The sequence below is a fragment of the Aotus nancymaae genome, unplaced genomic scaffold (assembly GCF_030222135.1).
Source record: "Aotus nancymaae isolate 86718 unplaced genomic scaffold, 86718_ANA_hifiasm-v0.15.2.pri h1tg000011l, whole genome shotgun sequence".
Lineage (NCBI taxonomy): Eukaryota > Metazoa > Chordata > Mammalia > Primates > Aotidae > Aotus > Aotus nancymaae.
In genome coordinates, this window is record NW_026988422.1 from 87,355,330 (window position 1) to 87,375,763 (window position 20,434).

At 65.1% G+C, this 20,434-nt stretch overlaps 1 protein-coding gene across 1 annotated transcript in view; it reads left to right on the forward strand.

Moving 5' to 3' along the window:
• The first annotated feature begins 2,729 nt into the window (after window positions 1-2,729).
• Window positions 2,730-20,434, forward strand: part of KIF26A (kinesin family member 26A) — a 44,260-nt gene continuing 26,555 nt past the window's right edge. Inside the window, exons 1-3 of the mRNA XM_064374516.1 lie at window positions 2,730-2,765; window positions 3,027-3,263; window positions 16,098-16,544. Coding sequence (XP_064230586.1) covers window positions 2,730-2,765; window positions 3,027-3,263; window positions 16,098-16,544 — 720 coding nt within the window. The remainder of the gene's footprint in view (window positions 2,766-3,026; window positions 3,264-16,097; window positions 16,545-20,434) is intronic.

A 20,434-nucleotide genomic window follows, 5' to 3' on the forward strand; every position in this document is an offset into this window, starting at 1 on the left:
GTGGCGTGCGCAGGTCACTGGGCTCTGAGCGTTTCCACGGGCCAGGACCCCAACGCGAGGAGTCCTCAGGACGGACTGGAGGGGGAAGGGGCTGCGATTACGCCCCAGTCGGCAGGGTTTTACAGCAGCGGCGCTGCGCCCCCCGCCGGGCACCTGGCAGGAGGCGCCGACGTCTGGGGACGTGCGAGGCAGGTGGGTGCAGACCGCGACCCGATTCTGGCCCCCATCCTCGCCCCGTTGCGGGCGGGGCCGTCGTCCCCCACCTGCAGTCCGCGTGGCTGGTGTCTGGCTCGCCGCCCGGGCAGAGGGGGCGCTGTCGGCGCGGGCGGGCGGGCGGGGCCGGAGCGCGGGGGCGCGCGGCGCGGAGCGAGCGCAGGGCTCGGGGGCGCGGGCCGCGGAGGACCGGGGGTCTGGCGGGCGGCCCTGCGCGGTGCGGGGCGCGGCGGCGGCGGCGACGGCGGGCGCGCGGCCAGTGAGCGCGCGGGCGGGGCGGCGGCGGCGGCGGGAGGCGCTCGGGGCCGCTCCGCTCCTCCATGGCGCTGCCCGGGCCGCCCGAGCCGCCCCGCGGCGCGCCCCGCAAGGCTCCCAGCCTGCTGGAGATGGGGGCGCTCTGCCTGGACTCGGAGATCATCCTGGGCTTCACCAGCCACCTCCTGCGGCGGCGAGGCAAGGTGAGGGCTGCCGGGTGGGCGGGCGGGCGGCGGAGGCGGCGTCCCGCGACTTTGCGGCGCGGCTCGCGCGGCTGGGGGTGCGGCGCCGGGAAGGAGACGGCAGGTCCGGAGCCGCCTCCCGCAGCTCGGGCTGGGACTCGCTGCTGCACTTTCCCCCGTTAGCGTTGTCCGCCTCTCCCTCTCCCTTAGAGGCTGTGTCCCGACCAGACCCACCCGGAGGCTGTGGCTAGGGCGGAGAGCGCAGCGCGGGGACTCCCGGGCTCACCCTGCGCCTTGCTAGGATGGGCGAAGTAGGGGGTCAGGGGCTCCTGACTGTTGCTGAGCCCGCCAGGTGACTCCAGCCCCATCGTGCACCCCGTGTTCTGCGGATATGGGATGTGAGCTTGTGCTTCCCGAAGCGCCGCGGCGGTGGAAGCGCTGAAGTTGCGGGTGTGGCTGGCCATGGGCGCAGGACCCGGGCTCCCGATCGCCGCGAGCTCTGGGTCGCGTGTGTGGATGGGGGGACGGGATATAGAGGGTGTGTGTCCCGGAGCGGCGGGGGGCGGGGCTGTCTGCCGGCAGTGCGGCGTGGGATGGGGGTGTTGTCCTGGGTACCCAGATACGGATATGGGCTGACGCCCGTTTTCTTTCTCCAGGCTGCGATGCGATGGGTAGGGGAAGCGCTTCCGGGCCCCCAGGCAGGGTGGAAAGGGGCTGTAGGCTTACGGATCGCTGAAAGAGTGGAGAGCCCCTGCCACTTTATTGCACAGCCCCTTGCGTTTTCGAACCCCTAAGGTCATCAACGACCCGGAAAGCCGGCAGGGGATCACCCACCCCACTTTCTGGGGAGTGCATGCGTGGGCGGGGTCCAAGTAAAAGGGGGTGGGCAAAGCAGAAAGGGTCACTTTGGCGTGTTGGGTCTGCGCGAAGGCCTCACAGTAGGCGCCGCAGTCGCGTGTCCGGGTCTCCGCCGGGATCTCAACCTTCGGAGTTTCGGAGTGCGCCTCCAGGCCTGGGACGCGCGGCGCCGGGTGTCGCCAGTCAAGGAGCCGTGTGCTCGGCGGCCGGCAGGTGGCGCTCGCGTCACGGGGAGCCCGCCCGCCGCGCCCACCTGGCTGAACCCAGGCTTTGGGGCTGACCCGGAGCCTGGCCCCGGAGCCGCCTGCGGCCGCAGATGCCGGTAACATTTGGGGCCCGCTAGGGCCGGAGCAACTGGTCGCCAGGGAAGGGGGGCGACCTCCCAGCCGGAGACAAACAGGCAATTAATTCCGGAGCTGAGTTCCCATCTGCCAGGCCTGCTGACAACAGGTCCCGCGCACGCCCGCAGGGCCTCCCGCTTCCCGGGTGGCACGGCGCGCACATCCACTTGCGGGCACACGCGCGGCTGCAGACACGTGCCGTTCGCAGACTCGCCAAGGCGCAGACCGCGGCGACACTCACCCACGCATCACAGTTAGACCCAAAGTGGCCCACGACACGCAGAGTACGCTGGGCTTGCTAGAAAGGCGCCTGGGAGTCTGGGGGCCGGGCTCCCACCCCTTCCTCGTCCCGCCTCGCAGTGGGACTTGGGCAAGCGCGTCCCCTCCGCAGCCTCAGTTTTCCCGCCGGTTGAGGGAGGGGCGTCGGCTCCTCCTGGGAGACGCGCAGCCCCGGTGTCCCGGGAGAGGGGCGGGAGGCGCATGCGCGCGCGCAACTAGAGCCTCGCCGCCCCCAGCGCCCCTCCCCGGGGAAGGGACTCACCTAACAGGTTGGAGTCCTCGGAGTAAGAGGGGCGGCGCGGGGAAGCGGGGACCCCACCCCCCACGCGCCACCCAGCACTGGGCAAGGGCGGTGCACTCCCTGGGCTCCCGCCCCCAGCCGCCCGCCCAGGGAGCCCCGGCCCCGCCCCGGCCCCGCCCTCGCCTCCCGAGCTCGCCCACCGCGGCCACCGAGCGCTCCGCGCCACTCGCAGGCTCCGCGAACTTCCGAGCGGCTGGGCCGGGCCATGGGGGCGCCTCGGGGCCGGATCACTTAGCTGCGGCGCCCCCGGAGAGCCAGCGCGGCCCGGAGCGCCCGCCGGGCTCTTCCCGCGCCCCGGCCATGGTCGGCCGCGGCGTCCCTCTGTGCGCGGTACGCGTGGCCGGGCCTGGAGAGGGAGGCGGGTCGGGGGACGGCAAAGATACTCGCGGGGTGCGCGGCGTCACTGAGGGCTGGGCCTCCTGCTGCCGGTAGCGGACTGGCAGCCGGGACCTCCGGGGACGGAGGGCGGCGGTGAGCGCCGGTCGCGCCCAGCGCTCCTAACTTCGGCGAGAGCGTCACTTTGGGGCAGTGCGCGCTGGGGTCTGGCCCGAGGGACGTCCCAGGCTCACTGTCCGCTTCCGCCCCCACACCCTGCAGGTGGCCGAGGGCGGCCCAGCCCGTGCGCCGCCAGAGGTGTCCCCCCGCAAGAGGCTGCCCGCCGGGCCCGACCAGGACCCATGCGGCAGCCGCCCTGCGCCCGAGGGCGCCGGGGCCAGCGCAGAGCAGGGCCACTCAGCCGGCGGAGGCGGCTGGTGCCGCCACTGCCACACGAAGCTCGTGGAGCTCAAGCGACAGGCGTGGAAGCTGGTCAGCGGGCCCGGGACCTCCCTCCGGGTAAGTGACACTTCCTTAGGCCTACCCCTCTGGGCAAGGCCACGCTGAACTTGGGTAGACCTTGGGGCTTGGAGGGAAGCAGCGTTCCACTCCTTCCCTGCTGCGGGCTCCACGGAGAGTTTTCAGCCAGGCCTTCCCCTCTGCGGGCCTCCATTTCCCGGTCTGTAACACCCCGTGTGAGCTCGGGCAGCTCAACCCGAGGTGGCCTGCTGCCTCGGGTGGGAGGGGCCTGGGCTGGCGCTCCTCCCTCAGCCCAGATGTCCCACAGCTGGAATGCAGGTTTATGTGGGAGGGGGAGGGGAGAGAGCGGATGGCGGGGACTCCACCCAGGGTGGGACAGCTCCTGTTCTGCCAGCAGGGAGAGGTTAGCTGGTGCACTGTGGCCCTTGGGGCACCTGGGCTGCCAGCCAGGTGCCTGGAAATTACACACCTGGGGCCGCAGGGCCTGGCGGGTGAAAGAGTGGGCCACCCCCTGCAGCTGGGGGGTCCCTGCCTGCTCCTCTCCCAGGCTCCAGGTTAAGAACTGTTGTCCCACACCTCCTGCGACAGACTGAGGCAGAGGCTCCCGTAGGGAATGGAGTCTGGGTCTCCGGTTCCCCCGGCTCCAGCCTCAGGGGCGGGTGCTTGCAGAGGAGGGGTTCTCCTGGATTTCCAGCCAGTAGGCCTGCCTGGCTTCGGGGGAGCAGGGACCATTGTTCCAGGAACAATGCATGCTGGAAGTTTGAAAAGGCTGGGGGCCTTTGGGGGTCTCCAGAGGAAGCCCGCTGCCTGACCTTCAGCCTTTATGAAAGAGTTCCTGGGAAGTCCACATAATCCCCATTGAATCTAAATATAGCTCTCCAAGGAGGGCTGTGGGGGTTGGAGCGAGCTGAGACCCTGACTTCCCTGTCTGGGGCAGGGCAGGGTGTGGCAGGGTACCAGTGTGCTCTCTGTCATGGGCACCCTCTCTGGGCCCTCAGGAGTCTTGGTGAGGGACGGGAGTGCTGAAGCCTCTCTCTCTGGCCCGGGCCGGGGCCTGTGGGCCTGTCCTGGGGTGGGACTGGACCCGCCCTGTCGCTGCTCTGGGCAGCCTTGGCCACACTCTCAGAGACCCTTCAGGGCCCCCTGGAGAGGGCCAGCCAGAGCTAAAGGCCCATCTTGCTGCCCCATTAGGGAAACAGGCCAGAGACAGGAGGGGCATTAGTGACTGAGCTGGTCTCCCCAGTCTTGGAGTGGGCTTGGTCTGCTGACGCGGCCTGGCCCCAGGGCCATGGTCCTGGTGTGCACTCGTGGAGGGGAGGGGGCTCCCAGTCGTGGGCAGGACAGGGGTCCTAGTGGAGAGGGCTGCAGGCCATACTAGTCCCCGGCAGATTTGAGGTTCCTCATCTGGGGGGTGTCTTGGTGGTTTCTTTGGCAGACAGGTCATCAAGGGAGCCCCAGACCACCCATCTGCAGCCTCCCCTGAGCTTGGCCTTTGACACTGGAAACTCCTCTTCAGTGCCAGCTGGGGGCTCCCCCTTCCCTGGCTGGCGCTGGCACCCAGCACACCAGGGTCCTGGGCTGGGCTCAGCCAGGGCTATGTTCCGCTCTGGGCCCCCTTCTTCTGCTTTGTCGTCTCCTCTGTCACCTGGGGTCTGTTCTGAAGTGCCGTCCCGCCTGCAGGGTGCTATGCCCCCAGGAGAGAAGGCCCCATCCTCCACTGTCTCGCCGCAGGGTATAGGGGGGTGCTGTGCCTGCGACCGTGGGGCCTCACGGGTATCACTGTCCTGTTCCCTGTGCAGGCCTGGGCTGTCCTCAGCTTCCCAGCACAATTGCAGCCTGCGGCCCTGGCCTGGCCTCCTGGGCCCAGATGTACAGACATAGCTGCTTCTGTGTTTGGGTTTGGAGGGAAATCTCTGTGGGGCGGCCAAGGGGACCCCAGCGTGCTCCCCAGAGTCCGGTGCACTATTGGGGGCCCTGGCCTCTGCTCTCTGAGGCCAACGTGGCGAGGGGGATTTAGAGTTGGTGTTCTAGGATTTTCCCCAGGGCTCCATTTGGTATTTTTAGGGGAGAGATGAGCTTCCCTGAGGCTAGTTTACAGTTTACAGAGAATTTCATTAACATCTGTCTGTCTCATGCTTGGATCTTCAGAGGCCCAGAGAAGCGGGGAGGCTTGCTGGGACCCGGCCTGGCTGCTAGAGGCTCTCACCTCTGGGCTCCCTGCCTGTCTCAGTTGTAGATGGAGGCTGAGAGGGTCCAGGGCCAGCCTGCCGGGGTCCCCTTGAACGTGTTGCTCTTTTTTTTCTCTTTTTGAAATAGAGTCTTGCTCTGTTACCCAGGCTGGAGTGCATTGGCATGATCCTGGCTCACTGCAACCTCTGCCTTCCAGATTCAAGCGATTCTTCTGCCACAGTCTCCCAAGTAGCTGGGTTTACAGGCACGCACCACCACGCCCAGCTGATTTTTTGTGTTTTAGTAGAGATGGGGTTTCACTATGTTGGCCAGGCTGGTCTCAAACTTTTGACCTCATGATCTGCATCTGCCTGCCTCAGCCTCCCAAAGTGCTGGGATTATAAGTGTGACCACCGCGCCCAGCGGAACGTGCTGCTCTTTAGCCAGCCTGTGAAGACACACAGTCCCGCCTGCACTCACACCCTGCCGGGCCCTCGCCCACCCTCCTGGCGGGAGGCAGTTCCCTTGAGCAGGTTCCTGAGAGCTCTTGGCTACCGTTTCCTGCTCTGTGACATGGGACCGTCTTTGTGGCCGTCGCACAGGTGCATAGTAGTGCCCGGAAGGGGTGCACTCTCACCTTGGTGGCAGCTGCTGCTGTTTGCTGAGTTCGGGACCTCGAGTCACTGTGCCTGGGGCTGCTGGAGCCCAGCTGGCCGGCGGGTTGCCCAGGTTCCAGGCCTGCCTGTCCCTGGCTGCCGTGTGCTCTCATCTGCCTGAGCCTGCCTCAGTTCCCTTGTCTGGGCAGTGAGGGTGACCATGGTTCCCTCATCTGGGGACCTCATCTGCGTGGCGTGGATAAGACTGTGCCCTTCCCCCCTTTTCTGAGCCCTGGTGCCCGGCTGGGGGTGTGTGGGGGGGCACAGGTTGGGGCTCCAGGGGATTTTCTTTGCCGATTTGAGAAGGGTGTTTGGCCCTGGGTGTGGAGGGAAAGCCCCACGATGAGTGTGGCATGGCCCCTGCTCCTCCGTGCACCCCACACTGTGCACCCTGCTCTCACTGGGGTCCTCAGGCCTCGTCTCCAGGCTGACTGCTTCAGGACCCCCATGGCCTGGCCTCCCGTGGGCTCCAGGGCCCTTTCTCTACTGGGCTTCTCTGTTCTACCGTGCCACTGACGCTGTCCTCCTCCCCAGAGCCCCTGGCCTCCCTGGACTGGAAGCCCTGCAGTGTCCCCGCTCTGGCCTCCGGGGCCCCTTCTCAGGGGCCCCCAACTCTGAGATGTCCCTGTGGGAGGCAGCAGCCCGGTGCCTCCCACTCAGCAGGCAAAGCTGCGGCCTTCCTCTTTTTCCACATCCGAGGCCCCCTGCCCTCCCCATGCTCACCCACCACCTTGAACAGCTCCCCAAGTTCTCGCAGACCCCTTCCCTCTTCCCAAGTCCAGTCCTGGTTCCCCACAAACAGAGCTCTGCCAGGTCAGGCATGGGGTCCCGGTCATCTGGAGGTGTTTGTTGAATGACTGAGTGACCAGGGTTTTCCTCCCACACCCCACTTGCTGGTGGTCACCCCAGGCACTGCTGGGGCTGGATTCTGGCTCTCTGCCCCTCAGAGTGACAGTTCCCATGGAGGATGACGATCCCCCTCCCCCACAAAAGATAGTTCCCTGCTTCAAGGAGAGGGTCCCTGCTTGGGCATCCATTCCAGCTGCTGACAGACACGTCATGTGAGGTGTCGACCCCGTGACATTTGAAGCGTCGATACTGGCGAGGAATTGATTATCACCCCTGACGGGGAAAGTGATCAATTCTCATTTAGCTCCTGTGCGTCTCTTGCTCACCCAGGCGGGAGGCTCATCTTCATGGCCCCTGAGAGCTCCAGATCCGCTGCTGTGCCGCCTGCTGGTGCCATGCAGCTCAACAGCAAGGGAAGCTGCCCAGCTGCCCGGCTCTGGCTCTCCTCCCTGCGAAGCTCCGAGGCGGCCCCCGTGTGCCGGGAGTCATCTGTCGTGGGTCGGAGGCCGGGAGCCCTCCTGCCACTCTGTGTGGCCTGGTGGGTCCTGTTTCTCCTCGGAGGCTCCTCCTGGGCCTCTGCTTCTCCTGCTGCCTCTCTGCTTTGACTGGAGGTGACTCCTGCCAGCTCTTCATTCCTCTTCCGTCACTGTCCCCTGGGCAGGTGGAGGCACCTCTGTCTCCACAGCCCCCAGCCCTGATGACACTGTGATTTGGGGGTTCTGGGTCTGTTGCCCCCAAATAGGCGATGATCCTGGGAGGGTGGGAGCTGGGCTGAGTGGTCCAACGATGGAGGCTTGCCACCTGCGTTCAGAGTCCCTGGACCCCGGGCTGGGGCTGCCGCCTTCCCTGGCTGCTTAGAGCCTGGCCCAGCTTCCACTGCTGCTGTGGCCACCTCTGTGTCTGACAGTGGTGCCTGCTTTGGGGATCGTGGGGTGCCTGGCATCAGCAACATTCCCAAATGAGCCCAGGTGCCACCGGCTTCAGTGGTAGCCTGGGAGGTGAGAGGGCGGGGCTCCCTGGCTGGCAGGCAGGGCACTGCTGACTCTACTGGAAGGACTCTGTTCGGGGGGCCATCAGGCCCGGAGCTCCCAGTTACTGTTGGGGACGGAGCCTAGGCAAGGGCAGGGAGGCAGCCTTGCCGCGCAGCTCCTGTGGGGCCCGGGCTTTCTCCTCCCTGGACGGGCGGTGCTGCGTCCGGGATTCCCTGCGGTTCAGCCTGTGGTGGGTCGAGGGCCCGTCCTTGTGCCTGTCTTGTGCTTTTGTTGCTCTGGGGTTCCAGGGGTTGAGGGTGGGCATTTGGGATGTGAACCATTGTCCTGCAAACACCAGTCAGAAGCAGAGACGGAGCCCCAGCAGCTTCGGGTGCGAGCTTTGTGTCGGGGCAGGGACGCGCTCCGGGGGAGTCTGGCCTTGGTCACACGTAGGCTGGGTGGGGATGCGGTTGTGGCCTCTGGCCTCACTGCCTCTCTGCTGCCAGGTGGAGGACAGGGAAGGAGGGAGACTGCAGGCCACCCCCAAACCTTCAGCTGCTCAGTCATGTCGGAGGGGCTTGTGGTAGTTGGAAGTGGGTTAAGGGAATGGGTCTGGGGCTTTCCCAAAGGTCCCTCAAGTGCCCTGGAAGGATCTCTTATTTGGGAATCGGAAGAGCTGGTTTTTGTCTTAAGTAACAAAGAAAGTCTAGTTCTTCTCTTCCTTTGCCTGCCAGGAAGCTCACGACAAATGTGCTGCTCAGCTCTGGACCACTCGGGACTTTCCTTCCGTCTCTAATGGGAACCGTTCATTCCTTTTGTTCCGGGTGTGACTGTGGGTAGCCGCAGGTTTTTTTTAACTTAGGTTGTGTAGTTACATCTTTGTGCGGGACAGTGCTGGTTATCAGTAAATACAGAGCAGAAGTGGACTGACGGTGCTTTCGGCGTGTCGGCCTGCTCGTCTGGTCCGCGGAGGCGGAGCCTGTGCTGTGGAGGGGAGTGGCTATCAGGCCAGGCTTTCCCCGGCTCCTGGTGGCAGCCAGGCTGGATGGTCCGGCCTCGGAAGTCCTGGCCGAGGAACGGGCAGTGTTCGTCTGCTTCTGAGCTCTGCGCCCTGGCCGCTCCCTTCCTGCAAGGGTGAACGCTGCCTGATGTGACTTTCTCAGGGCAGGCTCTGGAGGCCACCACTGTGGTGTGGCCATGCCCTGCAGGGCCTCAGTTTCCCACGTTGGGCTGCGTCGTCACTGTCGCTTCTTTGGGCACTCAGGGCCACTTTTACTTCGGGTCACGGTGTCTCAGTTGTGCTCACGGGCGTGTTGTGGCTACAGCTGCCTCTCCAGGATGGCACCTTCTGGGTGAGAGCCGAGGGGCTGGGGCGGCCCGAGGCCGTCTGCAGGGCTGCACTGTGCTCTGTGCAGACCCCCCAGCCCGCCTGTCCCATCCCTGGCAGCATCCTAGGCTTCGGCTGCGGGGCTGGGGAGGGGTGGGTGGCCTAGTCCGGTGGCCGGGGCTGATGGGAATGTATGTCCTGCCGGCCCGGTACCAGGACACTCAGCTCAGTGTGCTGCATCGGGCCCGGGAAGGACGTCCCTGTGTCCCTCCTGCGCTGGCCTCTGACCCCATGTGACGGGTGCTGCCTGAGCTTCGGCCTCTGTTTCCGGTGGAGCGTGCTGCGGGCTGGCCCTTGCCAGGTGCCCTCCGGGGGGCCCTTCCTAAATGTCCTGTCCTCCCTAGCTCAAAGCCGCGGTTCACGGCCACAGCCCAGCTCTGCCTCCTGGCGGCCTCCTGAACGCTCCCCTGCTGCCAACATGGCCCCCACCAAGCCCACGGTCCCCACCAAGCTCACAGCCTCCAGCCGCCTGACCTAGCCTGTGGGGGCTGCCCTGAGCTCAGCTGAGAGGCCCCTCCCGCTCTCGTCCCTGGGGCCCCTCCTCCCCTTCCCCCACACTTACCTGAATCAGGCGACCTGGCTCTAAGCTTTATCTTCCACTTCTGGGTTTTTATCTTTTTCTCCTGAGGGCGGGACTGGGCTCCCCCATCAGCCCAGAGGCTCCCCAAGAGGGGACCAACAGGGCGGTGGCAAGGGTGCGTCTCTTGGCCCTGAAGTCACCTGGGTTTCAGTTGGAATCCCAGCTCTGCAGCCCGGGCAGTGTGTCCTGAGGCAGGTGTCCCAGTCTTTCTGAGCCTCAGTCTATAAAGGGGTCGAAGACTCAAGGCAGCCAGCGAGCCAGGTGCTGCTTTTGCGGGGTGGGGGGTGGCCCCCAGGTGGTGTGGGGAGGCCTGGGGTGCCTGGCAGGGGTATGTCTGGGTGTTGGGTCTTGGGCTGGTGCCAGGGGCCCAGCCTGCCTGCTGGGTGATTGGTTGATTGGGAGAAGGCTCGTCCTGGTCCTGCCCAGCCTCCTGGCTGCTGCTTTTGGAGCTGTGGGAGGGGCTTCACCTTGTGGGGGATGGCGTCCCTGCCCTCTGTTGATGCCCCAGAGGCCTGTGAGGGGAGGGGCCTGAGGGTGGAGGGCGGGAGGGCTGAACTCTTCCCTGTGCCCACTGTGCCACGTGGAGGGTGTGGAGGGCTCGGGCCGAGGAGTGGGGCAGCAACCACCACGGACCTTCTGTGCCCGCCGCTACCCCACGTGGTAGAGAAGAACTGGGGGCATGGGGTGTGAGTGGCTTCGCTCGCAGCCACAGAGCAGGCTCTCCCTGGCTTCTCCTTTGCCACTGTGTTCCATAAGCAGAGTGCTGTGGCCCCGGGGAGGGCCTGGGGAAGGTGTAGTCCCGGCATCCGAGCAGCTCCTGGGGCGGCAGTGTTTCCTCTGAGTTAAACCCAGGGACAGGGTGAGGGTCTCCAAGGGGTGGGCACGCGAAAAGCCTGCGGTGGGCCTGGCTGGAGCTCAAGTGGAGACCGTCACGGGGCAGGCCGGAGACAGGATGTGGGTGCTCTAGGGGCTGTGTTTGGAGTGGAGCTGTGCTCTAGCCCTGGGGTCCTGGGCACTCCCGGCAGCCTCGTAGGAGGGGCTGGTGATGTGGGCAGTCCTGTGGCTGCTCTCATGCAGAGGCTTCTGGGTTTCTGCTCCAGGATACCCGGAGCCGCCGGGAGGCAGGGGCCTGATTCGAAACTGAGTCCACAGGCCCCTCACCTGGCCCAGTGGCTGCACCTGCACCAAGATGGACCAAGTGTCCTGGTAACCCCAAGCCCCTGCAGCATCCGAGCACCCCTCTGAGGGTTGGGGGTCCTGATGAACCTGCCCCTCTGCCACCCTGCTGGGGCCATCCTTGCCTGTCTGGCCTTTTTTTTTGAGAGGGAGTCTCGCTCTGTCACCCAGTCTGGAGTGCAGTGGCGTGATCTCGGCTCACTGCATCCTCCGCCCGTGGGATTCAAGTGATTACCCTGCCTCAGCCTCCGGGTAGCTGGGATTACAGGCGCGTGCCACCGTGCCCGGCTAATTTTTTTCTGTTTTTAGTAGAGACGGGGTTTCACCATGTTGGCCAGGCTGGTCTCCATCTCTTGACCTCGTGCTCCACCCACCGTGGTCTCCCAGAGTGCTGGGATTACAGGTGTGAGCCACTGCGCCCGGCCGCCTGTCTGGCCCTTAACACCCTAGGCTCCAGTCCTGGCATGCAGTGGAGGACAGGGGAGGCCATTGAGGGGACAAGGGTCTCAATGAGCTTGTCTGTGCCCCGAGCTGCCCAGCTGGGCTGGCGCCTGGCACAGGGCCTTGTGGATGGTGTGCCGGCCAGTGCTGGGTGGACTGGCTGCGTCCCCGCTCCCTCCCCTCCCCGCAGAGGAAGAAGAGGGTAGGAGGCCTTCAGATCTACAGACCAATACAATGGGAATGGACCCTGGAGTCCTGGCCGGTGGAGCAGGGAGGGGCTGGGCCTTTAGAGGGTGCCCAGCTGGGCAGGAGGGGCACCTGGGCAGCCAGGGATGGCCAGTCAGTTTCTAGACAGGAGCCTGCTTCTCACACCCCGCCCTGACAGGCTGCATCTGACGTAGAAACGTCCTGGACAGCAGGACGCGCGAGGGCTGCCTCCTGGCCGGGAGGCCAGTGGTCCCTTCCTGGACCTGTTGTCAGCTCCGGAAACAGCGGCTGCTTGGGGTTGCAGCCCAGCACGCTTTGCTGGGGAAGGAAAGGGAGGGCAAGATACGGAGGCCACGGCCCCGGGGTCCTCACGCTGGGCTGCCCACACGCGCACTGCTCACAGTGCGCCGATCGGGAGGGGCTTCCGAGCCTAGCTGCCCTCCCAGCGGCCCTGCCGGCGGGTGCTGGGGCTCCCTTTGTGGAGACTGGGGATGGGGATGGGGACTCGGGGAGGGGCTTGCGTGGCTGAGGTCTCGGGGTCCGATGGCGTGGCTTCTCTGAACTTGAGCAGGGCCCCTCACTGTCCCAGGGTGGCCTTGCCCGGTGGGAGGTTTGATCAGCTCCCGCTCTTTCCCATGGGCAGTGGCTGACTGGCTCTGGAGCTGGGGGGCTTTTTCCTGGAAGTGATGGGGAGTGGGGAGTCCCCGGTAAAGTCCCCCGGGCCTCACTCCAGGAGAAAATGGAAGGATTACTTAAAGCAACTCGGAGACCCCAGAAACAAAATAAACCAGAAAGTCATGATTTTTAAGTACGGGCGGGGGAGGCTCCGCACAACCCCGGCACGTGATGGGTGGGCTGTGCTTGACGCTAAATTGAATCAAATGAAGAAAAACATTTTCCAAATGCAAGTAAAGTATCTGTTTAATTAGACCATAAGGAGAAAATTAAAAGTCATATTTCGCAGTGGGGTAATTACTGTCTTCCTCAAGGCAGCAGGCTGTGGGGGCCTGGGTGACAGGCAGGCCTGCTGGCCGGGCCTTTCCGGAGTACAGATTCCTGAAACTGGAGCAGTGACCTGTTGGGGGCTTGGGCCGGAGGACCCGTGAGCTGCCAGGACGGCTAGGAGAGGGGCTCTGGCCCCTGCCGGGCTGTGCGGAGGTTGGAAGGTTCAGGAAGTGGCCACAGAGCAGGATTTGTTGTTGGTGGTGGGAGCTCTGTGCTGGGGGAAGGGGAGGGGGCTGGGGCTGTGTGCGTGGGGGAGGGGAGGGACAGGGCTGCCGGGCTGGGCCGCCTTTGTCTCTCTGAGGGCTGCGTCTGGGGCTGCCCTGCAGGGAGCAGTCAGTGGTGTGGGAGACCCTTGCCCTCGCCTTCTGGGGCCCCAGATGCCCATCCCTGGGAGCCACCTGTGTCAGCAGCGCCCTCCCTGAGCCCCTCCCTGGAGCCCTAAGTGCTGGCCCAGGGTGCTGGGCGGGGCGCCGGGTTCTCCTCCTGTCTTAGCCGGAGAGCGTGCTGAGCCCCAGGCTGGCTCCGTAAATGGGAGGTCTCTGGTCCCCTGGGTGGCTTGTGTGGCTCTGAGTGGCCCCAGTGAGCAGCCTGTGGCCTAGCCCCTGTGCTGTGCCAGCCTGCGTCAGCCTAGCTGGAGTGATGGCTCGGTGGTGGGGGTGATGGCGCCTGGTCCCATCTGATGTCTCCTAGGCAGGTCTTGAGTAAATGCCCAGGGTTGGAGAGATGACCCCTGCCCTGTGCCTATTCACGGGCTTGAATTCCTGGTGTCTGGGATGGGCATCTCAGTGCCCCCAACAGAGCCTGCTGGGTCAGGGTTGGGTGGTAAGAGTCCCTGAGACGTGGGCCTGGTGGCCTGTCCTGGGGAGGGGTGTGTGGACCACTCGTGGGCTTTGGCCATGGGGCCTGGCCTCTGGGTGCTGGCTGGCACCTGGGCAGCTGGGAGAGGGTACCCTGGCCCAGATGCCTGGGCTGCCACTGTTTCTGAGCAGGTGACTGGCAGCCTCGGCTTCTCCCCAGTGGGGGCTTCAGCTTGGCAAGCCCCTCTCCAGCGCAGACCCCCAAACACCTGGGACTTGGAGGCCCAGGGCTCCGAGGCCTCCATAGGGCTGGGCCCTCCCTGGCAGCTGCTGTCTGAATTCCTGATGGCGCAGCTGGGTGGGGGCCTGGGCGGGGGGCCCTCTGGCTTCCTGTCCCCTTTTCCCTGCCGCTTCCGCCTGGCCAGCCATTGGTGTAGCGGGAGGTCCATTCTCAGCTTGGTCGGGACTCCCTCTCTCCCCTCCCCTCTGCTCTCCTTCCTGCCTGCTGCCTGGCAGCCCTGGAGGGAAGGGCAGGATGGGCTCCCCAAGGCCTGAGGTTGAGGGACAGGCCCAGGCCGCCTGGCTTGTCCAGAGGCCCCAGAACGCGGAGCTGCTGGTCCTGGCGGGAGCTGGGGGCTGGACTGGAGGCGGGCCTGCCTGTCAGGTTGGGTTAATGGCTCCAGCAGGCGGGCACTTCCTTCCCCTTCACAGGGGCCTGGGCCCCCACAGCGGCCTCCTGCTGAGTGGAAAATCTGCATCATCAGAGCCCGACTGGAAAACAGGCCCTGTCTGCCCTCAGCCTGTGGCTGAGGACTGAGGCCAGAGGCTGGTTCTGAGTTCCACGTGTAGACCTATGTGCCCGCTGGCTGCCTCAGCAGAGCTGAGGGGGGCTCCTGCAGCATCTGCTCTGGTAGGGCCCTCCCCCTCCTGACCCTCCTCCCCGCTCCTTCCCCTCCTCCCCCTCCCCCCTCTTGCCTCTCCTTCCCCTCCTCCCCCTTCCCCCTCCTCCCCCCTCCTTCCCCTCCTCCCCCTCCTCCCCCTCCTGTCTCTTTCCCCTCCTCCCCCTCCCCCCTCCTCCCCCCTCCTTCCCCTCCTCACCCTCCCCCCCTCCTGCCCCTCCTCCCCCCTCCTCCCCCTTCCCCCTCCTGCCCCTCGTCCCCCTCCTCCCCTCCCCCCTCCTGCCTCTCCTTCCCCTCCTCCCCACTATTCCCCTCCTCCTCTTCAGTGCTCCTTGTGGCTGACCTCAGCGAATCCCAGCAGCAGCAGGAGGGAGGGGCATCGGCTAATCGGGACCAGACACACCAGGCTCTTCAGAGGCTCTGCAGGCCCTGGGCTGGAGGAAATCCAGGCCTCTGGAGTGGCCCATAAATCAGGCAGCTGGGCCTGGTGGGGGTCGCTGTTTCATGCGACCTGGTCTGCCTGGGACTGTGGGGAGTGTGGAGTGGTCCTGGAGAAGCATGATTGCCTTGAAAGCTGGGCTGGCACCGGCCACCCTGGACCGCAGCTGCCACCACTGTGAGCCTCCAGGGCAGCCCGGCCAGCCAAGGGCTGGCTCAAGGAATGTGGGTGGGCGAATGAGACACCCCCTGGGATGACAGGCTTCAGCTTCGTCATCTGAGAAATGGGCACGTTTGAGAAGGCTGTGGCGCCTTTTGGGGCCAACAGGGTGGCTGCACTGGAGATAGGTCTTGCCTGAAATCCCTTGGGGGCAGTGTGGCCAGGCGGAGAGCCAGCGACTGCCTGGGGCCAGGCGGGGTGGGGAGGCCCAGGTTGTGGGTGGTGGGAAGTTGGGGACTAATTTTTGTATTTTTAGTAGAGACGGGGTTTCACCATGCGGATCAGGATGGTCTTGATCTCCTGACCTTGTGATCCACCCACCTTGGCCTCCCAAAGTGCTGGGATTACAGACGTGAGCCACTGCGCCCGGCCCAAGAGGTTGCTTTTATTTATTTATTTAATGTTTTTGAGACGGAGTCTCGCACTGTCGCCCACGCGGTAGTGCAGCGCCGTGATCTTGGCTCGCTGCCATCTCTGCCTCCTGGGTTCAAGCAATTCTCCTGACTCAGCCTCCCGAGTAGCTGGGATTACAGGCGTGAGCCACCACGCCCAGCTAATTTTTTTGTGTTTTTAGTAGAGACGGGGTTTCACCATGTTGGCCAGGTGAAACCTCATCTTTACTAAAAGTACAAAAAAAATCTCCTGATCTCGTGATCCGCTCACCTCGGCCTCCCAAAGTAGTGGGATTATAGGCGTGAGCCACCTCGCACGGCCGACGCTGCTTATTTTAAGGGTCCCTGTTTCCTGCCAGCCTCTTGTGTGCCCCCGGCCAGGTGGCTTTAGCTGACAATTGTCCGGAAGCTGCAAACCCGCCTTGTTAGCCTCAGGCCGGGGCGGTTAATGATGGCTGGGGAAGGTGGACAGTTAACAAGGGCACTGCGCCTCACGATGAAGCCCGATAATTATTTTCCTGCTGGGCTCGTGTGGATGAAACTGTTTGGGCTTATTAATCCATTACGGATGGTGCGGTGGCCAGGCGGGAGCTTGTGGCTCACGGGGGGTGAGAGTGTTGGTGGGCTCTGGGTGCCGGCCCTCCCTCCCCCGTGCTGACCCTGCCTTTGTCCCTTGCTGTCCTCAGGATCCTTGTCTCTCTGCCCTGCTTCTTGACAAGCTCCCAGCACCTGGGGCCCTGCCAGCCTGCCGCCCAGAGGCCGAGCCCCGCTGCGACGTCTGCGCCACACACCTGCAGCAGCTCACACGGGAGGCCGTGCACCTACTGCCGGCCCCTGCCAGCCACGAGGACCTCGACGGCCCCCATGGAGGCCCCGGCCCCTCGCCCCCCAGCGCCATGACCAGCTCGAGGGACGCTCCAGGACAAGCAGGCCCTGCAGGGAAGCAGCCGGGCCGAGCCGGGCCAGACAGGACCAAGGGGCTGGCCTGGCCCCCTGGGCCCAGCGTCCAGGTGTCCGTGGCACCTGCGGGCCTTGGAGGGGCACTGAGCACGGTCACCATCCAGGCCCAGCAGTGCCTGGAGGGCATGTGGAGCGTCTCGAGGGTCAACAGCTTCCTCCCGCCGGCATGCCTGGTGAGTGTCTTGCTCGGCAGATGGGGGCTACCGGCCTCATCGGTCAGACCTGGGCTTCCTTCCGGGGTCTCTGTCTACAAGGCTATCCTGAAAGGAGGGGCCTGCGGGCTGGGGGTTCCCTGGACAGTCCTGGGGCCTCACATCAGATGCATTCTCGATGGCACTGGGTGTCAGTGCTCCCTGGGAGCAGCTGTTGGGGACAATTTGGGTCAGCTTTGCTCCAAGAGCCCTCATGAAGCTGTGAGCCAATGGAGGACAGCAGAGCCAGAGCCCCGGGGTTGGGGTGGAGGGAGCATCTGCTTGTGGGGGGCCCGCCCTGCCAGGCTGCCCCAGGAGCAGGGCCCTGGTGACATGGACCTGCCAAATGCACAGGTGACCCAGCCCACCCCCAGCCAGGCCTGGCGGTCCCACAGGGTCCTCCACATTCTGCCATGTGTCTGTAGTTGCCCCCCCACAGTGGGCGTGGCTTCCCTGGAGCCAGCTCTGGGCCCACCGACCTGTGTGGGCTCCCGGCCTGAGATGAGTCAGCTCTGAGGCTGCCTTCCCTTGGCCATGAGCTTTGCTGGTGGGTGGGGTTTTTCTTCCAATTGCCCCGGAGGGCATTGTCTGTTTGGGAGAAGGGATCCCAGAATGGAGCCTCCTGAGAGGGCAGGCTACAGGGTCTGCGCTGGAGGAGTCGGTTTGATTTGGGGGTGCATGGGCCCGCTGTGACGGGGCTCGGTGGGGGCCTTTCCCGGAAGGGCACAGCCACTGCTCTCAGGGCCTGGCCTGACTCAGGGAATACCTTCTCTAGGGGCACGGGCCCCTCCCTGTCTGCCTTTTGAGGGCTGGGGCTGAGGGCCCACGACTGCCCAGCACGGGGCTTGGTGATGCACGTGCACTGTACGTAGGACGGGGCTCAGCAGGCCGATGGAGCAGGAGGACCCTTGCAGCAGAGCAGGGGCCATGCGGAGGCCTCAGGGTGCGAGGCGTCTGTGGATGTGGGGCGGGGACCAGCAATTGCAGTCGACGACCACACAGGTGGGTGTGGCTGCAAGGAGAGGCCCTCTGCATCGCCCACCCCTGTGGAACCCCGGGGGCAGAGAGACGTGGGTGGCTGTGACGAACCCTGTTTCTGCCTGGTACACGGTCCGGTCACCACAGAGCGGCCAGCACAAGCTCTCCCTTCTCCCTCGGTCTCCAGGCCTGGCGGCGTTCCCGGGGTGGACGTAGGTGCAGGGAGGACCCTATAGTCTCTGGGGCAACGTTGGCCACTGATCCTGAGGCCAGGCAGGCCCTGCCCTTGCCTTCCGGGCTTTTGGCCTCTGTGACAGGTGAGGTGGCCTGTCTGGACATCAGGATCCTGCCCCAGCTAGGGGCTGGCCTTGGCAATGCCCTGGCACTGTCTGCTGGGCCAGTCCTTCCGAGGCTGCCGGGCTGCCCTCAGGGTCGAGGTACGTAGAGGCTCACGGGAGGAACTTCTGGACACCCCCGGGGCCCCAACTGGTGTGATGGTTCCCCCCTGTGCCCTCGGCACCCACACCCTTCACCTGTGACCTCCCTGGTGAGGCTAAGAACAGGGAGGCCCACCTTCGTCATAAGGTGTCTGCTGGCACTAGAGCTGGGCATCCCGGGAGGGGTGGGCGGGGATGGTGCTAGGCTGCAGCAGGTGAGCCAGGCAGCATCCTGGAGGAGGTGCCATTGAGCTGGGCCTGTGTGGAAGTCTCAGGGGCTGGGCCTGAGACCCAGGATGGGGGGCACAGGCGCCCCTGTCTCCTGCTCCTGTCTCCCTGGCTCACTCGGTCTCACTGCACCCTGCTGGTGGCTGAGGGCCCGACCGGGGAGGGTGGAGAAGATTGCAGGCTCCTTGCTGGGCAGCCCTGCTGGTGGACAGCGCACCGTGAGCTGCCCAGTGTTCGGTGCACATGGACCACATCCAGAGTGGGCGGGAATGGATTTAAAATTAGACAACAGTCCTGGCAATCAATAGGGAGATTATTAGAACCATAAATAGAACTTTAGGATTCAGATGAGGTAATTTCCCCTGAACCAGGGCATCAATCATTAGCGTGGCGCTGGAATGTTAATGGTGCCTGTTAGACTCTAGAATTAAGTACTTGTGAAGAGACGCGCTGCAAATCTCCCCCGAAGACCATCCGCCACCCCTGGGCCGAGCGAGATTGTTCCAAGCGAACACTGACGGGGCCAGCGGGCGGGATGGGGTGCTGCAGCCCCCTCTGTTACATGATGTGGAGAGGACGGGCAGGGCCCGGCCGTGGCACTTTGGCCTCAGCCTGGGCTTGGCAGGAGATGCTGAATGTGGCTGGGTCTGGCCAGAGGCTGGTCCTTGGAGGGTGGTGGGCGGCCTGGGGCTCCCAGGGTCCCTGCAGCCACAGGAGGGTCTGGAACATCCCACGTCTTGACTGTCCGGAGACTCCTGGGCTGTGGAGCCGCCTGGCCTGGCTCTCCAGCGGTTCTTTCTGGGATGTCGGGCCGGGGCAGCGCTGCCATTGCGGAGGACAGAAGCTGCCCACGGAGCCTCGCCCTGTGTCTGTCCCCCACCCCACCTGCCCTGCGAGCTCTGGACAGTGGTTGTGGGGGTCACCCCAGTGCCCTGCCCATGCCACCAGAGGCTGCCAGGGCCTGGGACACGCTGTGAACCGGGCTGCGAGACCCAGGCTCTGGACTTGAGAGCCACAGTGGGTTGGAAGTGGCACAGTGGAGCCCCCACAGAGGGCGGCCTGGTGGTCGGGGTGGGGTGCTGGAGGTATTGGCGGTGGCCCCGAGGAGCAAGGGTGCCTCCGTGCGTGGAAGTTGGGTGTCACCAGCTCGGGGGCTCCTGCCAGGCCTGGCTCCAGAGGGGTCCCGTGGTCCTCAGGGCTGAGATGGGCCGGGCAGGGGCAGATCTTGCAACTCCGGGCTGTCCAGGCCCCAGGGCCCTTCAGTGATGAGGCTGGAGCTTGTGGTGAGCGGGTGAGTCCCCCTCACGAGGCTCTGCAGAGTGGGCACATCCACACGTGTGCAGGGGTGACAGTGGCAACGGGGAGTTCGCTCTGAGCCTCCGGGCTGCTCCTCAGCCCCCCTCCTCCCTTTCTCCCCCACTTTTCAGCACAAAACAGCACCCAGGGACGCGTTTCTCTCGGGGACTGGTGTCTTTCAGGGGCCAGAACCTTACAGACCCATTCAGGCCTGGAGGGCTCCCGAGGAAAGGGTTAGCTTGGCGTTTCCTAAACTCTGTTCCCCGAGGTGGCAGGTGCTCTCGCCGGCTGCCCGGCGCCTGCTGTGGTTCAGAAGCGCCCGCTGGGGTGGGGCCCTTGGCTGTGCGCCCCTCGGCCTCACGCTGCCCTCTCTCCCGCCTTTCCTGCCGTTGCTGCTGTGGCGCCTCCATCACGTGTTCTGTTTGGCCGCCCGCCCCGCTCTCTTCTGCCCCCGTGTTGTGGTCTTCCCTCTCGCCGTCCTCCCCTGCCCCCGGCTCTCGCTTTGCCAGACGGCTTCTTTTGGCATGCCTGGGCTCTGCTTCCGGCAGGAATTGGCAGTGGCCGTCCCGGCGGATGGGGCGGTGTCCCGGCAGCGCGTGGGATGGTGGAGCCGAGGCGCGTGCCGGACTCCCGAGACAGGTCAGTGTGGGGAGGCGCAGCTGGCTGCAGGCCTGCACCGTTGCTGGGCGGGCCAGAACCTCTGGCTGGAGGCGGAGAGACTGGCCTGAGATGGGGGAGGGCTTGGGCTTGTGGGAGAGGCTGGAGGGGCCGGGTGGGCTCCGCACTGCAGCTGTGTCCCTGCTGCGGCCCCTCCAGCCTCGGTGCCCCTGTCCAGCGGGGAAGGCAGGGTGTCCTGGTGCCTCCTGGAGACTGATGGGGCCTGGCCTCGGATGCCAAATGTGGCCCCACGGTGGTGCCATCTTGACCAGCTGC